The 24591-nt window shown below is 44.9% G+C and overlaps 1 protein-coding gene across 1 annotated transcript; it reads right to left on the bottom strand.

Annotated features, from left to right (window-relative positions):
- Positions 1-961: 961 nt before the first annotated feature.
- On the bottom strand, positions 962-1770 carry LOC121171237 (cx9C motif-containing protein 4). The gene has a single exon (XM_041002850.1). The coding sequence runs from the start codon at positions 1540-1542 to the stop codon at positions 1336-1338; it is 207 nt and encodes a 68-aa protein (XP_040858784.1). The 5' UTR covers positions 1543-1770; the 3' UTR covers positions 962-1335.
- Between the last annotated feature and the right edge of the window lie 22821 nt (positions 1771-24591).

Here is a 24591-nt window from a genome sequence, read left to right as displayed (position 1 = left end):
TGGTATAAATTCAGTAGCCAAATTCTCTGGACTTCCTGCTTTGCAAGTAACAGAAGCACTGGAAATTTTTCATCAGTTATTTTTTTTTTAATAGCTATTTTCTTTGAAAGTCAGAGATGATAAAGACATATTTCACCCATTGGTGCACTCCTCCAATGTGGCCACACCAATTCAGGTCCCACCAGGCTGAAGTGAACAACCTGGAATCCATCTAGGTCTCCCCTGCGGGTGGCAGGACATTAAGCCATCCTTTATTGCTTTCCCAGGCACATTAGCAGGGAGTTGGATCAGGCTCAGAAGCTGAGATATTAAGAGTGCTCCCATATGGGAAACCAGCCTCACAGGAGGTAGCTTAAAAGTTGCGTAACTCTAATAATGAACTTCCATTTTAACAAATGCTAAGTAATAAGTATAAGCTAACCACACTCCTTTTAAGCCTTTTGGTGTACAGAGTTTTTCATTTTACTATGATGCTTTCCTGAAAGCTCAGTGCCCCCTGGAGGCCAGAGTGCTTTATCTTCAACAAAGTTTTCTTAGAATGGCATGGAAAAGGACTATGACAAACACTTTGGGCCACAGGTTCCTGAAGGCAGGGCCTAAGCAACTTTGAAACCATACTTAAAGAAGCTGATTCTTTGGGGGTGGGGGAGGGGGGAAAGGAAGAGAAGGCCAGTGCAAATGGCTCAGCTGGCTAAACCTCTGCCTTCAAGTACGAGAATCCTATATGGGTGACAGTTTGTGTCCTGGCTACTCCACTTCTGCCAGCTCCCTGGGTATGGCCTGGGGAAACAGTAGAGGATGGCCCAGGGCTGTAGGTCCCTGCATCCATGTGGGAGATTTGGAAGAAGCTTCTGGCTCCTGGCTTCGGATCAGCTCAGCTCTAGCTATTGCAGCCATTTGGAGAGTGAACCAATGGATGAAAGATCTTTTTCCTTATTTCTCTTTCTCTCTGTAAATCTACCTTTTCAATAAAAATAAACACGTTAGGGAGAAAAAAAAGGTGCTAGGCTCATGAGGCATCAGGGTAAGATCTACTAACCCAACATCGAATGAAGCAGGAATTATACAGGTTGAATGAACAGATCACAGACAAATGTAGCCTTCCTTCTTCTTAAAATACATTTAATAGCAAAGTAAATGTTCACCTAAGTAGGCTTCTCCTTGCGGCTTAGGTTTCTTAACTTTACACATTCGTCTTTTAATAATTTGCTTCTGCGCAGACAACATGTTTTCCTCTGATTTTTTCACGTTCCTCCAGCTGTCAGGCCTGAAGAAAGGAGGATAAATCAAACTTGAGCGGTGGCAACAGAGAGCAGGGAATAACTTCTCCCAGCTTCACTCTGGCATGGACTTCAGCGCTGCGTTTTCTTCCTCCTCCTTTTCAAATCCTGAACAGACCACAGATCTTCCCTTGGGGTACCGGGCACAGCACTTCCGCAGCTCTTGAAGGACAGCCTGGCACTTGGACTCCAGGTAGTTGTTGGCCTGTAAGCATTTCTGTAGTTCACAGGCCTGCTTCTGGCACGGATCCTTCTGCGACATACTGAGGAAAATGAGCCTGTTTCCCGGGTTGACTACTTCGCTTCAACAGCAGCCAGCCTCAAACGGCCAGGTGCCCCCACGCCGGGCGGGCAACCGGGCCGGCCCGCGGACACCCAGGCGGCCGAGGTCACCGGCGCCGGCCCACAGCGGAAGTGGCCACGGAGACTGGAGCAGGACTCAAAGGCTGCGACTGGGAAGCAAAACAAAAGGAAATAAAATCTCAGCCTCCTTGATTCAAGCGGCTGGAGTCGCTGGCGATGTCACCCCAGAGCGCGGTGCCTGGAGCGTGAAGGCCGCGCACCCTCAGCCGACCCGCAAACCCGGAGCCGGCGCCATGAAGAGACGCGCACGCATGCGCTGTCACCAGGCGTCTGCGCGCCGCTGGCAGCCTGGCGGGTCCGCCTGAGACCCGAGGGCGCCCTCTCCCGGCCGACCCGTCGCTCAGCCTGACGCCTCCACCTCTGCCGGCCTGGACCGCCCAAGCCCAACTCCACACCTGCTCCAGTGGTGCAAATTCCCAGATTTAAAGATGAATACACAAAAAATAATTTCCTCGCAAGCCCACAGATTTTATACTTTTTCTCCAAATTTAATATTTACTATAAATTTATGGATACTGTAAGGGAAATCTGGTGCATACCGTGATTTCCTAGCCTAAACACCACATAAAAAAAAGTTCTGTGCTTCTTTAGGAAAACATCGAACAAACCAATCTCAATAAAGTCTATATATGGGGCCCACACAGTGGCTTAACAGACTAGTTTCTCCAGTTTCAAACTCTGGCATCCCAGAAAGGCGCCGGTTCATGGGTCTTGAGTGCTCAGCTTCCGATCCAGCTCCTTCATTATGACTTGGGAAAGCAATAGAAAATGGTTCAAGTCCTTGGGCCCCTACACACCCATGAGAGATCTGAAAGAAACTCCTGGCTCTTGAATTCAGATCAGCTGAGCCCCCGCTGTTATGGCCATTTGGGAAGTGAACCAGCAGATGAAAGATTTTTCCCTGTCTCTCATGTTGTATAACTGTCTTTTGATGAAAATAAATAAATCCGGGTCCAGCTCAGTGGCCTAGTGGCTAAAGTCCTCATCTTGAACGCACCGGGATCCCATATGGGCACTGGTTCTAATCTAGGCAGCCCCACTTGCCATCCAGCTCCCTGCTTGTGGCCTGGCAAAGCAGTAAAGGATGGCTCAAAGCCTTGGGACCCTGCATCCACGTGGGAGACCTAGAAGAAGTTCCTGGCTTCAAATTGGCGCAGCTCCGGCTGTTGCGGTCACTTGGGGAGTGAATCATTGGACGGAAGATCTTCTTCTCTGTCTCTTTTCCTCTCTCTATATGTCTGACTTTGCAACAAAAATAAATAAATCTTAAAAAAATATATATATATTTAAAATAAGTCTATATAGAAAATACCACTCATTATGCTTCTTAAGAAAAGATTTATTTGTTTTTATTTAAAAGGCACAGTTACAAGACTATTAGTAAGGGCACCAAGGGTTATATCCCAGCTGCCAAGGAGACCACGGGGAATTGGAGTGCCCTCATAGGCCAAGAACTCTGAGGTCATCCACTCCCTTTCAGATCTCCCACACCGGATGGAAGAAGCCCACATCCTTCCTCGCAGGATCCAATGTAATTGGAACAACAGCCAGGAACCCTGAATGGTCCTCAGAAACAGAAAAACAGTAAACTTCCTTCAGGACTTGGGAGAGGAGCTTTCTCTGGTCCTTACTTAGTTCCAAGTTTGGATCCCCACCCTCTTATAATGACCATCAGGGTCGTTCTGGAGTACCCCCCCAAAAAAATTAAATAGACATAGACCAATAAGGAAAGCCTAGAACAGACAAGAAACTGTCAGCGTGGACTCACATATACCTTACTAGGTGGGACACAAAGATTAGTTACTCCTCACTAAGGTATTGAAGATTTCCCTAAAACTGTTCTGCACCTCAAGTGTTAACATATGCCTCGTTATAAACCTGTTTGGACTATCCTAAAATTCACCAAGATCAGTAAAAAACATGCGTCAACACTATAAACTGCTAAATATAAAATGAAAATAGACACGAGACAGCTGAATAGTACCCTATAACCATTTTACAGTGTATATTAGCTGGTTGTGTATAAACTAAAATTGCAATGTCAATGAAGTAGTCACAGGATGTGGTTAAGAACTTGCATTTTCTAACATATTGGACACTCAATACAATGTCAAAAAACTCCATAATGTTGCAAATTGTTGTTGATGTTATGTTGTGGCCTTTCATTGGAGGGGATGATACTTTCAGCTCTACTTTCAGATCAGGGATGGTCTGCCAAGGAAACTGTTGAATTTATCTGGACAATAAGAGGCTGGACTCTCTGTATGGTACATGCTCACAATGAAGGAATCATGACTGGATATGAACTGTACTACTGCAACAATGTGGAGGAATTCACCATGGGGAAGGGTCTGGGGAATCCCAGAGCCTATGAAACTGTGATAAAACAAATAACAACAACAACAAAAGGCACAGTTACAAAGAGAGAAGGAGAGACAGAAAGATCTTCCAAGTAAGGAGCTGGTTTGTTCTCTGAATGGCGACAACAGCCAGAGCTGAGCTGATATGAAGCCAGGAGCTTCTTGTGGGTTTTCCACATCGGTGCAGGGGCCTAAGGATTTTGCGCTGACTTCTGCTGCTTTTCCAGGCCAGAAGCAGGGAATTGGATTGTAACTGGAGTAGCTGAGACTTAAACTGGCACCCATTTGGGTGCTGGTGCTAGAGGTAGAAGCTTTTTTTTTTTTTAAAGATTTATTTATTTATTGGAAAGTCAGATATACAGAGAGGAGGAGAGACAGAGAGGAAGATCTTCCGTCCGATGATTCACTCCCCAAGTGAGCACAACGTCCGATGTTATGCCGATCCGAAGCCAGGAGCCAGCAACTTCTTCCGGGTCTCCCACATGGGTGCAGGGTCCCAAGACTTTGGGCCGTCCTCGACTGCTTTCCCACGCCACAAGCAGGGAGCTGGATGGGAAGTGGAGCTGCTGGGATTAGAACAGGCGCCCAGATGGGTACCCGGCGTGTTTTTAAGGTGAGGACTTTAGCCACTGGGCTACGCCGCCGGGCCCCTGGTGCTCAATTTCTTTCTTTTTTTTTTTTTATTGTTGCTTACATTATATTATGTAGTACAGTTTTATAGGCGCTGGGGATCCCCCCCACCCCTCCCATACCCCTCCCCCCATGGTGGATTCCTCCATCTTGTTGCATAACCATAGTTCAAGTTCAGTTGAGATTCATTGCTTGCAAACACATGCCTAGCATAAAGTTCAGCGTCTTATTGTCCAGATAAGTTCAGTGGCCTCTTGGGGAGACCTTCTATGGTCTGAAGATAGGTCTAACAGAGTAAAGATCCAGTCAGTTAAAAGCCCCAACAAGGCCTCAGTATCATTATACAACATTATGGAATTAATTGACATAGTATTGGGTAAACAATATGTTAAAAATAATGCAAGTTCCATTCTTCGAAACATCTGGGTTGAGACAGTATCAATGACAGGTTCAAAAAATAACAAACAACCAAACAAAAAATTACAGGTTAAATCAAGGCAAACATGTGGTATCTAATCTTTTGGGATTCGCTCATTTCCCTTAGCATTATAGTTTCCAGTTGTGCCCATTTAGCCACAAAGAACTGCATTTTGTTTTTTTTAATAGCTGAGTAGTATTCCATGGAGTAGATGAACCAAAGCTTTCTTATCCAATCTTCTGCTGATGGGCATTTCGGTTGCTTCCATGTTTTCGCAATTACTGATTGTGCTGCAATGAACATAGGGATGCATGTTGGTTTGTCGTAAAACAGGTGTTTTGGATATATTCCTAGGAGTGCTATTGCTGGGTCATATGGTATGCAGATTTTGAGTTGTTTGAGTGTTCTCCAGACTGATTTCCATAAAGGCTGTACCAATTTGCAGCTCCACCAGCAGTGGAGTAGGGTTCCCTTTTCCCCGCATCCTCGCCAGCAAGCGTCGTTGGTGTTCTTGTTTATGTGGGCCAATCTTACTGGTGTTAGGTGGTACCTCATCGATGTTTTAATTTGGATTTCCCTTATTGCTAGGGAGCTGGAACATTTTTTCATATGTTTGTTTGCCATTTGGACTTGTTCCTTTGTGAAATGTTTGCCCATTTCCCGTGCCCATTTCTTGAGTGGCTTGTTTGTTTTGGTTTTTTGGTTGTTTTGAAGTTCTTTGTATATCCTGGAAATTAGCCCCCTATCGCCTATATCGTGTGCAAAGATCTTCTCCCACTCTGTGGGTTGCTTTTTTACTTTGTTGATTGTTTCCCTTGCTGTACAGAAGCTTCTTAGTTTGATGAGGTCCCATTTGTTTATTCTGTTCTCAACTGCTATTGCTTTTGGTGTCCTTCTTAGAAAGTCGGTACCTACTCCTAGGTCTTGCAGGGTATTTCCTACATTTTCTTGCAAGAGTTTGAAGGTTTCTGGATGTAGGTTTAGGTCTTTTATCCATGTAGATTGGATCTTAGTGTATGGTGATAGATGTGGGTCTATCTTTTTGTTTCTACAGGCTATCAGCCAGTTGTCCCAACAACATTTACTAAAGAGTCCTTCCCACTTGCTTAAGCTGTCATTGGTCTTTTTGTCAAAGATTAATTGGCTGTATCTGTGTGGATTCCCTTTTGGTGCTTCTATTCTATTCCATTGATCTTCCTTTCTGTCTTTGTGCCAGTACCAGGCTGTTTTGATAACCACTGCTCTATAGTATGTCCAGAGGTCCGGGATTGTGATTCCCCCTGCTAAATTCTTATTTTTCAGGATGGTTCTAGCTATTCGTGGTTTTTTGTGTTTCCAGATGAACTTTTGAATCATTGTATCCAGTTCCGTGAAGAATGTTTTGGGCAATTTGATTGGAATTGCGTTGAAAATGTATATTGCTTGTGGTAGTATAGACATTTTAATGATATTGATTTTGCCTATCCAGGAGCACGGGATGTTATTCCATCTTTTGAGGTTTTGTTCAATTTCCTTTTTAAATAGTTTGTAGTTTTCTTCGAATAGGTCTCCTACACTTTTGGTTAGATTTATTCCCAAATACTTCATACTTCTCTCTGCTATTTTGAATGGTATCCTGTTGGTTAGATCTTCTTCCATCTTGGTGTTATTTGCGTACACTATGGCTGTTGATTTTCGTTCGTTAATTTTGTACCCCGCCACTCTGCCAAACTCTCGTATAAGTTCTAGCAGTTTCTGTATTGAGTCTCCTGGTTTTTCTATGTATAGGATTATGTCATCTGCATATAGTGAAAGCTTGACTTCTTCGTTTCCTATACGTATGCCTTTGATTTCTTTTTCTTGTCTTATGGCCTCTGCAAGTACCTCTAGGACTATGTTGAATAGCAGTGGTGATAGTGGGCACCCTTGTCTTGTTCCAGATCTCAGTGGGAAGGGTTCTAGCTTTTCTCCATTCAGTATGATACTGGCGTTGGGTTTTTCATAAATTGCTTTAATTATGTTGTGGATTTTCCCATCTATGCCTACTTTGGCTAGAGTTTTTAGCATGAAGAGGTGTTGGATTTTGTCGAAAGCTTTTTCTGCATCTATTGAAACTATTATGTGGTTCTTGTTTTGCAGTTTTTGGATATGGTTTATAACATTTATGGATTTCCGAATGTTGAACCATCCCTGCATTCCAGGGATGAATCCTACTTGATCCGGATGAATGATCTGTCTGATGATTTTTTGAATTCTATTGGCTAGGATTTTGTTGAGAATTTTAGCATCAATGTTCATCAGAGAAATAGGTCTGTAGTTTTCCTTCTCTGATGGTTCTCTATCCGGTTTTGGGATTAAGGTGATGTTGGCTTCATAGAATGAGTTTGGGAGGGTTGCTTCCTCCTCTATTGTTTTGAAGAGCTTGTAGAGGATTGGGGTTAGTTCTGTTCGGAATGTTTTGTAGAATTCTGTAGTGAAGCCGTCTGGGCCTGGGCTTTTTTTCGTTGGGAGATCCTTGATGACTGTTTCAATCTCTACCTCGGTTATGGGTTTATTTAATTCTGCAGTTGCCTCCGGACTGAGTTTTGGTAAATGGTGGGAGTCCAAGAACTTTTCTATTTCTTGGTGGTCCTCAAATTTGTGGGAGTACAGTTCTTTGTAGTAATTTCTAATTATTTTCTTAATGATTGCAGTGTCTGTTGTTATGTTGCCTTTTTCATCTTTAATGCTGTTGATTCTCACTTTCTCTTGTTTTTTTTTTGGTCAATCGGGCCAGTGGAGTGTCTATTTTGTTTATTTTCTCAAAAAACCAACTTTTTGATTTGTTGATTTTATGTATAGTTTTTTTGATTTCTATTTGGTTTATCTCCTCCCTTGTTTTGATGATTTCTTGTTTCCTATTGTGCGTGGGACTCTTCTGCTGCTGTTTTTCCAGATCCTGGAGGTGTGTGGTTAGTTCCTGTATTTGGCGTCTTTCTTGGGCCTTGACATGCGCTCCGATTGCGATGAATCTACCTCGTAGCACTGCTTTGGCGGTGTCCCACAAGTTTTGGAATGTAGTATCAGAGTTTTCATTGGTTTCCATGAATTTTTTGATCTCATCTTTAATTTCTTCTCTGACCCATTGTTCGTTTAATAGCATATTGTTCAATTTCCAAGAGTGCCTATACTTCCTGGGGAGTTTTGAGTTGTTGATTTCCAGTTTCATCCCATGGTGGTCTGAGAGGGTACATGGTATGATACTAATGTTTTGGAAGTTGTTTAGATTCGCTTTATGTCCTATCATGTGGTCGATTCTGGAGAAGGTGCCATGCACCGCTGAGAAGAATGTATAGTCTGTGGCCTTAGGATAAAAAGTTCTATATATGTCTACTAAGTCCAGTTGTTCTATTGTTTGTGTGAGCTCTGTTGTTTCTTTGTTGAGTTTTTGTTTCGTAGACCGGTCCATTGTTGTTAGAGGTGTGTTGAGATCGCCTACAAGAATTGTGCGGGTGTCTATGTCTTCCCTTAAGTCTGTAAGTAATTGCTTTACGTAACTAGGTGCATTAAGATTCGGTGCATAAACATTAATGATGGTGATTGCTTCTTGATGGATCATTCCTTTCACCAGTATAAAATGGCCTTCCCTGTCTCTTTTGATGTTAGTTAGAATGAAATCTATTTCGTCTGAAATTAGGATAGCTACCCCAGCTTTTTTTTCTCGTCTATTGGCGTGAAATATCTTTTTCCATCCCTTCACTTTCAGTTTCTTTGCATCCTTTCTGGTTAGATGCGTTTCTTGTAGGCAACAGATGGTTGGGTCTTGTTTGATGATCCATTCTATTAATCTCTGTCTTTTGATTGGTGAATTTAGACCATTTGTGTTGAGAGTTAAAATTGAGAGGTTGCAATTTTGCCCTGCCATGTGATTGTGTTGTGTGTGTGTTGTTGCCTATGTAATTGTCTTGTTTGTGTGGCCTTTAGTTTGGAGACCTTCTTATTTGCCAACTTTGTTTGTGATTTGCCTCCTTTTTGTCCGGGACTAGCGCATTTCTAAGGAGACTTTGCAGAGCTGGTTTTGTGTAGACATATTCTTCTAGTTTTTCTTTGCTATTGAAGTATCTGATTTCGTTCTCATATACAAATGAGATCTTTGCTGGGTAGATTATTTTTGGTTGACAGTTGTTTTGTTTCAGGACTTGGAAGATCTTTGTCCATTCTCTCCTTGCTTGTAGGGTCTCTTCGGAGAAGTCAGCAGTGATTCTGATGGGTTTTCCCCTGTATGTGATCTTTTCTCTACTTCGTACTTGTCTCAGGATTCCTTCTTTGTCTTCATTGGAGTAGAACTTGAGCACCGTGTGTCTGGGTGAAGATCTCTTTGGATCATGTCTGTTGGGAGTTCTCTGTCCGTCCTGTATGCGGGGTGGATTTGTGTTCCAAGTGTTTTGGAAGTTTTCCTGTATAATTTCATCAAGCACTGCTTGCATCCCAGATTCTCTTTCTACTCCCTCGGGGAGGCCGATGATCCGAATATTCAGTTTTCTAAGGTAATCTTTCATCTCTTGCATCATTTTATTAGTTTTGCTGAGGTTTGTCTCCAGCTGTTTAATTCGCTGGACACCTTCATTTTGTGTGTCTTCTGTTTCAGAGATCCTTTCCTCTGCCGCATTTATTCTGTTGATGAGGCTTTCAATTTTATTCTCTTGGGCATCCAGTTTGGTTTTGATTTGTTGTATTTCGGTGATTATGCGGTTCTGGAGGTCTTCCAGCTTTGTGTCCACGTCTCTGAGAGATTTTAGCATTATTTTCATCAATTCCTTTGTTGGTAACACTTCCATGTCTTCATCTCGCATCGCCGATATTGATAATGGCTTTTGGCCCTTGTTTGGTGGGGTGCTGGCTCTTTCATCTGGAGCACAACTCTTTCTGGTGGTTTTTCCCATTGCGTTGGTGTATTCTGGTGGGGCAAATGGACCCGTGTGTTGAGGGGCTGTCAGGTGCTTTCCTGTAGAGATTGGAGCCTGCAGGCGTGGTGTTGCCGGGCGTGGTAATTTTCAAGGCACCGTTGGTGCGTTCTCAGGGCCCGGGGCTGTAGAGCACCACCTTGGGGGCCCAGTGGATTCCAGGCACACTCTGGGCACCTCTTCTACAGGTGTGACACCCCAGGGCGTGGAGGGATGGAGGCGCTCTCTGGGTGTGCCCCCTGTGCGGGAATCCCCAGGGCTTAGAAGGTTTTATGTGCTTTCTCCCTGCGTTCTCCGTGTCAGGGACTGCAGGGTTTTTCAGGGCCCACCTGTTGCGTCTCCCACACACGGGACTGTGGGTGAGGCACTTTCCAGGCGTGGCTCTTGTGCAGTGAATCCACCACTCGTGGTGTGTGGGTGTTCAGAGCCCCTGCTCCCGTGTGGCTCCCCCACACAGGCCCTTAGCGGAGGAGTGACCCAGGCGCCCTGTTATAATGACTTCACGGCAGGTTCTCACCGTGTCAGTGTGATGCAGGAGTTTTCAGAGCTCTCCTGGTGGGTCGCCCACGCTCAGAACTGCGGGGTGGGAGGCTAGGAGTGAGCAGTTCACCCTATGGGAGTGGTACCTGCGTGCCAGGGACACACAGCGCTACACTTCCCAAAACTGGGAGCTCTCCTGACACCTGACACCTGACACCTGTGCTGCGGAGGCGGCTGCTGCAGGCAGCGATCAGAATCCTCCTGGTGTTCTCGCGCATCCACCAGGCAGGATGTGGGGGACTCCAGATCCTCGCCAGCAGCCTCTGCGCACCGAGACGCACTGGCCCCCCTCAGCGCAGGAACATCCGAGGCGCCTTCCCTCACCACCAACACCACTGCGCGTAGTTCCCAAGGCACAGACCCAACCGTTTCAGGCTGCCTGCCCCGCCTTCTCAGAGGCTGGAACCTCAGTAGGGGGCGAGGAATGCGGAGGCTGCCACGTCAACCCCCCCCCCGCTCACCAAACGTCCGGCTGCTGCAGTCTGCCTCCGCCGCTGTCAAAGGCTTCCCGCCGGCGACGATCCACCCGATCTCCCTGCCTCCGAGCTGGCCGCGTCTCCCGTCAGGCCGTTTTCAAAAGTGACTCTGCAGGTCTGGAGTGGGATGTCGGTTTCTCTACCTTTGTCCTGCTCCGTTCTCGTTGTTCTTCCGAGTTGTGTGGATCTTTTTGGCTCCACACTGTCCCAGGGAGCTTCACAGACCTCTCCCTGCGGTTCCCTGCTGTTCCTCTTTGCTGCTTCTGTAGCGTTTTATCCCTATCTCGCTGAACGCTCCCTCACAGCCTTCCTCCTACGTCGGCCATCTTAAAACTCCCGCTCAATTTCTTTTAAAGATTTATTTTTTTATTATTTTTTATTGGAAAGGCGGATATACAGAGAGGAGAGACAGAGAGGAAGATCATCCGTCCAATGATTCACTCCCCAAGTGAGTGCAACGGTCGATGCTATGCCGATCCGAAGCCAGGAGCCTCTTCCGGGTCTCCCACACAGGTGCAGGGTCCCAAAGCTTTGGGCCGTCCTCAACTGCTTTCCCGGGCCACAGGCAGGGAGCTGGAAGGGAAGCGGGGCTGCTGGGATAGAACCGGCGCCCATATGGGATCCCGGGCGTGCAAGGCGAGGACCTTAACCACCCCGCCACCGCGCCGGGCCCTGGTGCTCAATTTCTAATCCAGCTTTCTGGTAATGTGCCTGGCAAAGCAGGAGAAGATGGTTCAAATACTTGGGCTCCTGTCACCCACGTGGAAGAGACCTGGATGGAATTTTAGACTCCTGGCTTCAGTGCTAACTGTTGTGGCTATGTGGGGAGTGTATCCATAGATAGAATATTTCTGTCTCTGCTTTTCTCTATCAATCTGCCCTTCAAATAGATATTTGAGGGAAAGAAACAACGATGAAGGCAGAGGGAGATGGAAGAGGGGAGGGAGGAAAACGGAAGGAGCAAAGTGAAAGATGCAGCTCCTGCAGCATCCTGACTTCCCTTTGGACCTGCGAATGGGCTTCCAGGAGAGGGCAGCAGACCTCTGGCCATGTGGCCGAAGCCTGTGGCATTATTTTAGTTATTATTTCCTTTTAATTTTAATGTGGTTGTTTTGACCTCTTAACTTTAAATTTGGTAACTTGCAGGCCTGTAAATTTCAACTAGAGTTTGAGATCAATATCTAGATAGCTCTGTTAGTATCCAGATGTTTGGGATTTGTTCAAGATGCCTATCTCTGCTTGACAGCCTTGCTGTGTTCTAGCCATGAGTCCATGTTACATGGTGTATCACAGCAGAGTTACTGTAAGTTGTGCATCACCATTTTTTCTTCTTTAAATATGTTTGTACCCTTTTAATGAATTAAGTGTACTGTATGCTCACTGTCTTCCTTGAAAAAAAGTTTAATTATTATATTTGTATAGATAATTTGCCTAAAGCTTTTTGGATTGACTTTATTGGCAGGCTTTATTATCTTGTTTTGCATTCCACCAAAGCAACCACATTTTCTTGTAATGAATTACTGTCTGATCTTCCACTTTTGAGAATTATCGGTGGGTTAGGAAGCTGACCTCAACTATTTGAAGTCTTTGGTCTTCTACAGATGGTTTTGTCTTTAGTGCTTTTGTGGAAATGCAACAGTGAGCCACAGGTCACAGGGTTTTGTCCATCTTCTGTATTGTAACAGAATCCCACAGAATGAGTAGATGAGAGGCGATAGAAATGTATTTGTGTTCAGTTCAGCCAGACCAAACTCAGGAGCTTCATCTAGGTCTTCTGCTGGGTGGCAGTGTCCCAAGTACTTAGGCCATCTCCCACTGCTTTTCCCTGTCTGTTTGCAGAGAGCTAGATTGGAAGTGGAGCAACAAGGACTCAAATCAGTGCCTATGTGGATTGCCAATGTCACAGGGGGCACTAAACCAGTGTCAGCTCCCTTTTAGGCTGTGTTTTTGGAAGCGGATATGAAATATTGAACAATGACACCTCGTTCTTTGCTTGATCCCTACAGATCCCTACAGGTGGTTCTGTAGTTTAACTTGATAGAATTAACCCCCAGTGCCAGCCTCTGCCAACTAATGCTATGGCAAAGCCCAAACAACACACCCTCACTGTGTCACATAATGCAATGCAATTAATAAAAAAATATTTTTATTTAAAAGACAGTTATAGAGAGAAGGAGAGATAGTGATAAATATCTTTAATCTGCTGGTTCACTCTCCTTATGGCCACAGCAGATGGAGCAGGGCCGGTCCAAAGTCAGGATCCAGGAGTTTCTTCCCAGACCACATGTGAGTGCAGGGTCCCAAGGACTAAGCCATTCACCGCTGTTGCCTTGCCATATCACAAGCAAAGATCTGGATGTGAAATGGAAAGGCTAGGACATGGACAAGTGCCCATATGAGATGTCAGGGTGGATGGAGACATAACCTACTATGCCCCACCAGTGGCCACAGTACTTTCATTATTATTATTGTTATTATATTTTGATAATCTTTATATAGTTGATTAGGGCACAAAGGGTCAAGGGCTACAGGAAAGAGGATAAGAACATTGTTTTTTTTTTCTTTTTTTTGTTACTTAAATTTTTTTTTTGACAATCTTTACATAGTTAATTAAGGTAAAAAGGTTCAAGGGCTACAGGAAAGTGGATAAGACTAGTATTTTTTCCATATTGTTTCCTTCATGTTTAAAGGGGGGTATTAAGGGAGAAGGCCCACCCAATTTCCCACCCTCCCCAGGTCCCGCATGTAGGGCATGCTCTGAGGATCTTGCTCAAGTGGTTTTGATATTTCAACAGTTATGAATCGCTGCCAATCTTGCCACTCCAAGCACTATGCAGTCTTCGAAAAATCCACTGATTGACATAGTCCATCATAGCTGAGATGCTTGGTTGACTTGTTCTGTCTTCTCTCTTTTCTTGGTAAGGGTTCTGAGTAAAGCTTTTAGATTAGGAAGATCTCCAAAGAAATTTTGTCTGAGGTGTTCTCAAACCAGATTCTTGTATGTGCTAGCAAGTACAGGGCCTGGCACAGTCCATCGCCCCATCAGTTGGTAGTTGTAATTGCTGGGTTGGTTCTGTTTTCACTCCCGACTTCCACTGGAATCAATGGGTGTTGCAGTCCAGCCTGGTTCTGCCCAGCACATATGTGGCCCTCACATAAAGCAGTGGGAGCTGCAGCCTAGTTGGAGCGACCCGCAATAACTCCCACCAGGCCCGCCCCCCACCCTGGTTTGTCAGTATGTGTAGCAGTAATCCAGTCTGTCCCACACCCCATTCCACCCCGCCGCTATCTTAGTTTTATGTCCTCCCGTGGAAGTGGTAACCCAAGGGGGATGAGCCCAGGGATTTCCCTCCCAGGCCTCTCCCACTCCCAGATTATGCACTCAAGAGGGTGAGAACATTGTTTCCACATTCTCTTTTCCCCCCCTGTATCTAGGGTAAGGGGAAGATAAAAGGAGAAGCTCCACCAAGCCTCCCACCCATCCTAGGGTGCCCAATGTGTGGCATGCTCTGAAGGTCCTGCTCAAGTGCTTTTGATAGTTCAACAGTTCTGAATTGCTGACAATCTCACCACTCCAATCACAATGAAATCTCTCCAGAATCCACTGATTGATACAGTCCACCTTAGCATCCCTGTTTGCCCAGGTATTCACTGCCAACTCTTAGCTGGGGTAGTTGATCGACTTGTTCTGTCCTCCATCCTCTGTTATGGTACCAGGTGTCCTCTGTAGACTCCAACGGACTGCCATATCCTCCATGTGCACCTGGATATGCTGTCCACTGCTCCATCTGAGCCTCTGAGGAGGCCAGCTTTGACCCATTCACCTACGATCAGACCATGGGACCTGCGCTTCTCTCCATGGTTGGTGTTGTGAGATCAGCAGTTCAATTGGAGGGATCCCCAAAGAAACTTTGCCTGATATAATCCCAGACCTGATTCTTGTGTGTGCTTGCCAACAATACAGGGTCCAGCCTGTATATCTGTGCAGTCTGTATATCTGTATATCCATCCAATGATTCACTCACCAAGTGAGCGCAACGGCCGATGCTATGCCGATCCGAAGCCAGGAGCCAGGAACTTCTTCCGGGTATCCCACATGGGTGCAGAGCCCCAAGGCTTTGGATTGTCCTTGACTGCTTTTCCAGGCCACAAGCAGGGAGCTGGATGGGAAGTGGAGCTGCTGGGATTAGAAGTGGTGCCCATATGGGATCCTGGGACGTTCAAGGTGAGGACTTTAGCCACTAGGCCACGCCGCTGGGCCCAAGGCAGATTTATAGAGAGGAGAGTCAAACACACAGAGATTTTTCATCTGTTGCTTCTTTCCCCAAATAGCCACAATGGCCAGAACTGAGCTAATCTGAAGTCAGGAGCTTCTTCTGGATCTCCCATGTGGATGCAAGAACCCAAGAACTTGAGTCCTCTCCTCTGTGGCTTTCTTAGGCCACGAGCAGAGAGTTAGATTGAAGGGGAGCAGGTGAGACTCGAACAAGCACGCATAAGGATGCCAGTGTTGCAGGTATAGGATTAGCTTGCTAAGTACTGGCCCCAGTAGGCTGATTTTGTACTAGACCTTCATAGGAAAGAGTAGACAAGTTATAGGTGGGATAATTGGCAGTTGGGATTATTTTGCATTCAAGGGAAAGCTCAGTAGTTGAATGGGGAATGTTTACCTCATGCCTAGGAGATAAGGAGTTCTCATCTCAGTTAATCAGATCTCAATTAAAAGTGTGATAAAAAAATGGGATACTGGATATTCTGAGTCTGGCCTTGTCAGTAGGATTGAGCAAAAGGAGAAAGTCTACGTTTGACTTTGTCACAGGGACAAGGGGAGTCGCCTGTGAGTTCTGTAGGAGCCACAAGAAAGGTGAACAGTGGAGCACAGCTAAGTTTTATGGGTACTGGGATAGGTGGTTCTTTGCATATTTCCCAGAGCAGAAAAGGGAAGGGTGATGGTTTATCCATGGCCGTTTCTGTGAACAGGTACAGTTTGATATTGTCACTATACAGACCTCTTATATTTTCCTGTGATGTTGCAATTGATTTCTCTCTCCCCCCCACAGGAAATAGCAGTTTTGCAATTTATATATTTACACTATCTAAATTGGTGCATCTTGACCTTTCCCTTCAACTTGTTGTGGCATCAGGTATAAGTTTGTAGGAGTTTAACCGATTATTGGACACATATTCCTTTTGACATTTATGTGAAGAGTTATTATTTTTGCCTTTTTCTGATAATTGGCTCTTTTTTTAAAAAACAAAAAATTTATTTGAAAGGCAAAGTTACAGAGAGGGTGGGAGGGAAAGAGATCTTCCATCAAGTGGTTCACTCCCCAAATGGCTGCAACAGCAAGGGCTGGATTGGTCTGAAGCCAAGATTCTAGAGCTTCCTCTGAGTGTCCCATGTGGGTGCAGGGACCCAAGTGGGTGGGCCATCCTGTTACTTCACTAAGTAATTAGCAAGGAGCTGGATTATAAGTTGCCAGGATTCTTATGGTCCAAATGAGATGTCTATATAGCTACTACAGGCAACAGCTTTACCTGCTATACTAGAGCACTAGCACTGAAACTAGCTCTTAATAGCACAATGCATAGAATAGCACCAGTTCTAATCCTGGCGGCCCCACTTCCCATCCAGCCCCCTGCTTGTGGCCTGGGAAAGCAGTTAGGAGTGGCCCAAGGCCTTGGGTCCCTGCACCCATGTGGGAGACCTGGAGGAGGTTCTTGGCTCCTGGCTTTGGATCAGCGCAGTGCCGGCTGTTACGGTCACTTGGGGAGTGAATCATCGGATGGAAGATCTTCCTCTCTGTCTCTCCTCCTCTCAGTATGTCTGACTTTGCAATAAAAATGAAATAAATCTTAAAAAAAAATAATGAGGGGGGATTTCCATCTGCTGATTAACTCCGTGCATGACTACAGTGGTTGAAACTAAGCCAATCTGAAGCAAGGAGCCTAGAGCTTCTTTCTGGGTGTTCCATGCAGTTTCAGTGGCTGTCTTCCTAGGTCATAAGCAGGGAACTGGATTGAAAGTGGAGCAGACAGGACTAGAACTAGCACTCATACGGGATACCATTGCTCCAGGCAGAGGATTAGCCTGTTATGCCACTGTACCAACCCCTTATTATTAATTGATTTTTAGAAAAAGCTGTGGATGGGGCTGTGGATGCATTTTGGCATAAGTGGTTGAGCCCCTGCCTGCAGTGAATCCCACATGGGCGTTGGTTCAAATCCCAGCTACTGCACTTCTGACCCAAAACTCTGCTGATGTGCCTGGGAAGGCAGCAGAGGATGGCCCAAGTACTTGGGTCCCTGTGCCCATGTGGGAGACTCAGAAAAAGCTCCAGGCTTCTGGCTTTGAAGTGGCCCAGCTCCAGCTGTTGAGGCTGTTCAGTGTGTGAACCAGCTAACAGGAGACTTTCTGTTTCTCTTTTTCTTACTGTAAATCTGCCATTCAGACAAAAATAAATAAATCTTAAAAAAAAACACAAAAAACAAAAGAAAAGGCTGTTGGAATGAATAATTCTACAATTCAAAAAATGAATCTTATAATGAATCTTATAGTGCATCCAGACAGAAAAGCTTAGAACCAGACAGAAAACGGTAAGCGTGGACTCACACATATTCCTTACTAGGTAGGACACAAAGATTGGTTACTCCTCACTAAGGTATTGAAGATTTCCCTGCACACCCCTCCTAAAACTGTTCTGCGCCTCAAGTGTTGACATATGTCTTGTTAGAGTTATAAGCCAGTTTAGACTATCCTAAAATCTGACAAGTTCAGTAAAATTATGCTTCAATACTATAAGCTGCTAAATACTAAAATGAAAATAGACACGAGATAGCTGAATAGTACCCTGAAGCCATTTTGAGATGTATAGAAGCCGGTTGTATATAAACAAAAATTGAAATGTCAATGAAGTGGTCACAGGATGTGGTTAAGAACTTGCATTTTCTAACATATTGGACACTCAATACAATGTCAAAAAACTCCATAATGTTGCAAATTGTTGTTGATGTTATGTTGTGGTTTTTCATTGGAGGGGATGATAGCTTGCCAGCTCTGCCTTCAGACCAGAGATGGTCTCCCCAAGAAACCGTTGAATTTATCTGGACAATAAGATGCTGGACTCTATGCTTGATATATGCTTGCAATGAAAGAATCTTGACCAAATTTGAACTATAATATTGCAACAATGTGGAAGAATCCACCATGGGGAGGGTACGGGGAGGGGTAGGGGATATCCCAGAACCCATGAAACTGTGTTACATAATGCAATGTACTTACATAATGCAATGTACTTAATAATAAAAAATAATGCATCCAGAAATTAGCCAGGGAAATGTGGAGAATGCAGGTATACTAGGCATAGATTCTCTTTTATATGTACCCTAAGGTGACCCATGACCTCAGAGAAATCTGATTGGAGTCTCTCCCCAGGGGTGGCAAGGGTATCCCAGAGAACCAATAAGTCTATGTTATTTCCCAGGTCTTTCTTTCGATCTTTGTTGCCACTCAGGACATTTCTGATAAACTGCTGATCTAGGGTTGCTACCATGAAGCATTTGTAAGCTAAAACTTACACACTAGAGTATCTTTAGGATTCAAATAGGGGGATTGTACTGCTTAGGTTTAGGATGTTTTAGGGTTCTGAGAAGACTTGGAGGTTGCCATTTACAGGTAGAAGGGACTGAAGACAGCACAGTATGATAGGAGAGGCATGGCAGGTGGAAAGTAACGTTGTAGTCCAAGCGGACAGCAGGTCAGGGTCCGAGAAAAGATCCAGACTGTGAGGCAGTGGACAACAGCCTAATTATATCGTTTGTTGGTAGGGGGACACGAAGACATCCAGAAACCCATGTGTATAGTGGCAAGGTGGGTCTGACCTGGCAGGGTACTCCCTGGATGGGTGTTTTTTGCAATCAACCATTTACAACATGGGGTCTTGGCAGCATGCATGTCTGAGCTAGCAGGGCCGATTCTGTCATGGCAGCATTGTGAATTGGGCTTAGTCTTTTAGGTATAAAGCTCACCATCCCAGGGACCCAGCAAGTCCTAACACTACCATGATTCTGCATCTCTGAGGTCATGATGGTCTTGTGTGCATGCAGGCATTAGAATTCATGAGGGGAGTTTTCAGACTTGTTAACTCTATGCCTACCCCAAAGATTCTGCTTTAATTGATCTGGGATTAGACCTGAGCATTAGGATGGTTTATTTATCAAAGCATATTTATCTGGAAGGCAGAAAGAAAGAGAACTCTTTCATCTGCTTAGTTCACTTGCTAAATGCTGTAACAACCAGAACTAGGCTGGGTCAAAGCCAGGAGGCTGGAACTCAGTCTGAGTTTCACACAGGAAAGCAGGGATCTAAGTACTTGATCCATCACTTGCTGCTTCCTAGTGTGTGTATGAGCAAGCAGGAAGCTGGAACTGTGTGTGGAGTTGGGACTCAAACCCAGGTACTCTGATGGGGTGGGTGATAAGTGGTGTCTTAATCAGTTGGCCAAACATCCGCCCCTATTTGAAAAGCTTCTTAGGGGGGCAATATGGTGGTGCAGTAGGTTAAGCTGCTATTTGTGATGCCAGCAAACCCCATCCAAGTACTTATCTGAGTCCTGGTTGATCTGCGTCTGATTCAGTTCCCTGCTAATGTACCCGGGAAAACAGTATATGATGCTTCAAGTACTTGAGCCTCTCCCATCCAATAGGAGACTCAAATGTGGCCCCAGGTTTGGTGTGGTCTGGTCCCAGCCACTGTGGCCATTTGGGGAGTAAACCAATAGATGAAATCGCTCTCTTTCTTTCCCTCCCTCTTTTTCTCCCTCTTACTCTCTTTTTTCTATCACTCTGTATTTCAAATAAATAAAAATAAATCTTTAAACAAAGCACCTCAGATGATCCTAAGGGGGAGCCTGGATTAAGAACCAGTACTGCACATGAAGGATATGGCAGTGCATTGGAGCCTCCAGAGGTATTATGGCAGAGGATGGAAGACAGAACAGATTGATCAGCTACTTCAACCAAGTGTTAGGAGTGACTATCAGGGCAGACAGAAATTAAAAGTTGGACCATAGCAGCCAGTGGATCCTGGAGAGAGCTCATCATGATTGGAGTGGTGGGATCGATAACAATTCAGGACTGTTTGAATTATCAAAACCTCTTGAGATCTTCATGGTGTTGTTACTTCCTATTTTTCTTCCTGTTGTTGATTTTGTATTGTGGCTTTTCATTTAAGGGGATGTATAGTAACTGTGTAAGGGGGACTATCATATCCACATGTGAGGATACAATGCAGTATGCATCTCTACTTCCAGATAAAGATGGACTGCAAATGAAACTATTTACTGTATCTTGACAATAGGATGCTGGACTCTCTGCCATTGTCCATGCCTGCAATGATGGACATGTGACTGTGTACGAAGAACTATTCTATAGTAATAACATAGGCGAACTCAGCGGGGAGCGGACTTGGGGCAGGGATAAGGGAAATGTCAGGGCCTATGGAACTATATAATAAAATGATAATAATTTAAAAATTTGTTAACAAAAAAGTGATAGAAACAAAAATAAAATATGGTATTTCAACATTAAAAAGGAACTAAATATTGGGCACTTGTTTAGTAAAGAACTAATTTGTTTATTAAGGGAAAAATAACAATCGGTGCTGCAGCTAAGAGCATACGCTCTCCTGTGAGATTTACAGTCAGAACTTTGTCTTTAACGGCACTCAGCAAAATCTTACAAGCATATTCTACATTTAATTGCAATTCTTTCATATACTTATTTTACTTTCCCAGATAGACAAGACATCATCCTACTAAAGCCTGTAAAAGGATTGGCCAAATATCACCCGTTCTTGCTGTCCATCACCCGTGCTGCCTAAGCACTTGTTAAAGGCATACCTAAAGCCTCACCTTAAAAAAGAACTAAAAACAGTGCCATTTGCAAGAGTTCTGCACCTCTTGTAAAACAGCTGTGTTGTGAAATGATGCATTGCAGCCAGCCTGCTCTGCCCCGGTCACCCAAGCTGCACGTGTCACTCCTTCCCTTACTCTTACTGTCCCTGTGGGCTTTGCACTGACTTCTCTCGTCCCTTGCTTCCCCACTGCTTGTCACACACTACGTGTGTTTATCTTTGTTACTGTCAGTTTCCCTTTACCTCCCACATGAGTTCCATGAGGGCCTAGCACCCTGTTGGGCAAGTTCACTGCTATGACTAGCAATCAGAGCAGGGTCTGGTACATAAGTAGGTGCTCAATAAATATGTGTGTGTGTGTGTGTGTGTGTGTGTTTGAAGAGGTTTGGGAGGAGTCGACTAAGCATTTGCCTTTACGCTGACATCAAATATAGGAGTCAATTAATGTTCTGGCTGCTCCAGTTCCAATCAAGCTCCCTGCTTATGGCCTGGGAAGGCAGCAGAGGATAGCCCAAGACCTTGGGCCCCTGCACCCATGTGGGAGACTCCAAAGAAGCTCCAGCTACTGTCTTCGGACTGGCCCAGCTCTGGCCTTTCTGGACATTTGCAAAGCGAGCCAGCTAATGGAAAATCTCACTGTTTCTCCTTTTCTCTGTAATGCTGCTTTTGAAATAAACAAATAAATATATATATTTAAAGATTTATTTATTTATTGTTGCAAAGTCAAATATACAGAGAGGAGAGACACAGAGTGAGGAGTCTTGTGTCCAGGGGCTTTTTGGTCGTGGGAAAAGAAGTGAGAGGCTCTGATTCAGAGACCCACAAGGGTCTGATGAGAGAGGAGGTGATGAGGAGGACAGCCACGTCCAATCTCAGGGCTTCAGTAGAATATGATATGTCGAAAATGACTGGAAATCACAGACTCCTTTAGACATGGCTTTGTGAAGGCAGGAATTGTCCTCTTCCCCTTATGTGCAGACTGGGTCATATACAATCTGCACAGTCTACCACACTTCCTGTTTGTGTCCAGTGATATGCTGTTCATCCAACATTCATTTGCTCAGGATCACCCAGAGCTTCCATCCACTGGCTGACTCTGCCAGTGACTGCAATACTAGCATCCCAGGAAGTGGCTTAACCTGCAGTGCCAGGAAAGTGAACCTGATGACGAAATCTTGCTGGCCTTTCACTTTCTATCGTTGGGCTTTCTCAGGGTTTTCTAATTCTATATCTACCTTTTCCCTGTATTTTCCATCCTTGATTTCAATGTTGATTGGCAGCCCAGAACATTATTTACCACCAACACTGGCTCAATTTGGGTTGGATTATGTATTCTCTCAGGAACTGATAATTTCAACAAATGTGATTTTTGTAAGTAAGCTCCCTCCGCCCCCCCCCCAAAAAAAAAGAAGGAAAGAAGAAGCAGAATTTCACAAACCATATTTAACCACAGAAATGACAACACCAGCAGAAGTTGTGCAACCATAAAATCCAGATTCCCATGTAGGATCATTATGCTATGAAATCAAGTCCGAGGCTGCCTCCTGCTGTGCTTCATAAGTGATGATCCTTATGGCCACTCAACTTTTCAATCACAAATCTCAGAAGGAAGATGGGCCCCCAAAATATAAGACGCATAGACAGTGCAGGTGAAAAACAGCACATGAGCCCATTGGGAAGCATTTTCAGAATGTTCTCACAAGAGCAGTCCTTATGGACCAAGGCTCCCTGCAGAAATAGTGCTGCAGCACTCCCAACTGTCTTCCCACCCATAGAGTGGAGATGTGTCTTGTGCAAAAATTGCTCAGGGTACTACACATTGCTTGTCACAGGATGAGGACCCTATTGGGCAGACAACATAAAGATTCTTTTTTTTTTGTTTTGTTTTTTGCTCACTAGTGGAAGCCTTTGGAAAAATGCAGGAGTCTGAACTTACCACTTCCAGGGTGGCACACAGGGTATTGGATGTGAGTGAGGAGGCCATAGTTGGTAACAGGGGTTGGAGCCTTCTGGTTAAGTACAGCCTAGATAGAGCACACAAAAGTCATGGTCTGAGCAGTCAATGAAGAAAGTGCTTGCCCTTCTGCTAGACAAGACTCCATGTGGTGGGGACATGGCTTTTGTTTCCCATGGGAGAGAAATTCCAGGCCTAAGGTCTCTCTCTGCAAGAAAGAAAATATGAACACTTAAGCATGGTACCCCTTTGAGCCAAGATTTCTTTGTGTCAGTGCCAGGAGACTGGGCAGGTCTGATAAGCAAATGGTGGAAGCTGCTGTGGTGAGTGGAGTAGGGACTCAGAGATTTCTTCCTGTGTTTTTGCTCCCAAGTAAGCCTATCCAAATTTGTATGCAAATAACCACTCTAGGAGCCCTACTGCTTTCATCCCGGAAACCCTGAAGTTTTGAACTTGGGCCTGGATTTTGGTCTGGTAGTTAAGATGCAACCTGCAATGTTTGTATCTGTATTGGAACACCTGGATTCAAATCCAGATTCCAACGTGCTGGTGATGTGCACCCTGGGAAGTTGTGGTGATGGGAATATGTGGGTCCCTGCCATCCATGTGGGAGACCCAGATGCAGTTTCGGACTCCTGGGCTATAACCAGGTCTAGCGCTCGTTGTTTTAGGCATTTGGGAATGAGAGATTTCTTTCTGTCTTTCTAACTTTCAATCAGATAAAATATAACTGTTGGCTTTTATTTCTTCTCCAGCTCTAAAATGATTCTTTAGGGGGCTGGCATTGTGGTATAGTGGGTAAAGCTACTTCCTACAGCACTAGCATGCTGTGTAGGAGTGGATTCAAGTCCCAGCTGCTTCACTTCTGATTCAGCTCCCTGCTAATGTCCCTGGGAAAGCAGTGGAAGATGGCCTATGTGCTTTGGCCTCTGTATGCATGTGAAAGTTCCTAGTTCCTGGCTTTGGCCTGGTCCAGCCCCACCTCTTGTGACCATTTAGGGAGTGAATCAGTGGATGAAGACTGTCTTCTCTCTGTAACTCTGCCTTTCAAATAAATAAAACAAATCTTAAAAAAAAAAAAGAAAGAAAACCACGATACTGATAGTCTTAACAAGAAATTCCTAAAATAGCTTTCCTTCATTTTTCTCTGTCACCTTCAGATTTTCCTGCTTCTTACAACGAAGACCTGATACATGGGTGTGAGTATGGGGACCTCTGCTGTGCTGTATTCCCATGTGAGCTGACTGAATACCCACCGTGTGTTGTACTCTGCACCCTTCTGAAATTCAGTGACTTCTGGGGTGTGTGGGGGCCATTTCACAACTGTCACCCTGGAAAGATCTCGCTCACTACATACCATGTTGGTGGTGGAACTGTGTGAAAGCCCTCCTGTCCTGATCAGCCACACTCAATCCCAGGTAACCATGGAACAGGCAATTCCTGTAACTGTAGCCAGGGGTCCTCTTGTATGCTGCTTGAACTGTCTTTCCACTCCAGTTGATACATAAGTTGATCTCTAAGCCAGGGAGAGACCACTGCACTTCCCTTCCTTGTTACCACACCCCTTACTCCCAAGTGGGACAGGAGAGGAAGCAAGGTGTCTCCAGCAGGAGCCACACTACCCTATCACAGCTGCTACAGCTCAGCAGAAGGGCAAAGTTGCCTGGTACACACAGGTGAAACTGGAAAGGTGATGGGACAGCTGGACAGGCAATTTGGGAGATCTCTGTGAGCC

The sequence above is a fragment of the Ochotona curzoniae genome, unplaced genomic scaffold, assembly GCF_017591425.1.
Source record: "Ochotona curzoniae isolate NIBS_2020 unplaced genomic scaffold, NIBS_Ocur_1.0 scaffold_2587, whole genome shotgun sequence".
NCBI lineage: Eukaryota > Metazoa > Chordata > Mammalia > Lagomorpha > Ochotonidae > Ochotona > Ochotona curzoniae.
Note: the sequence above shows the minus strand (reverse complement) of the source record. Positions and strands in the feature narration are given on the sequence as shown.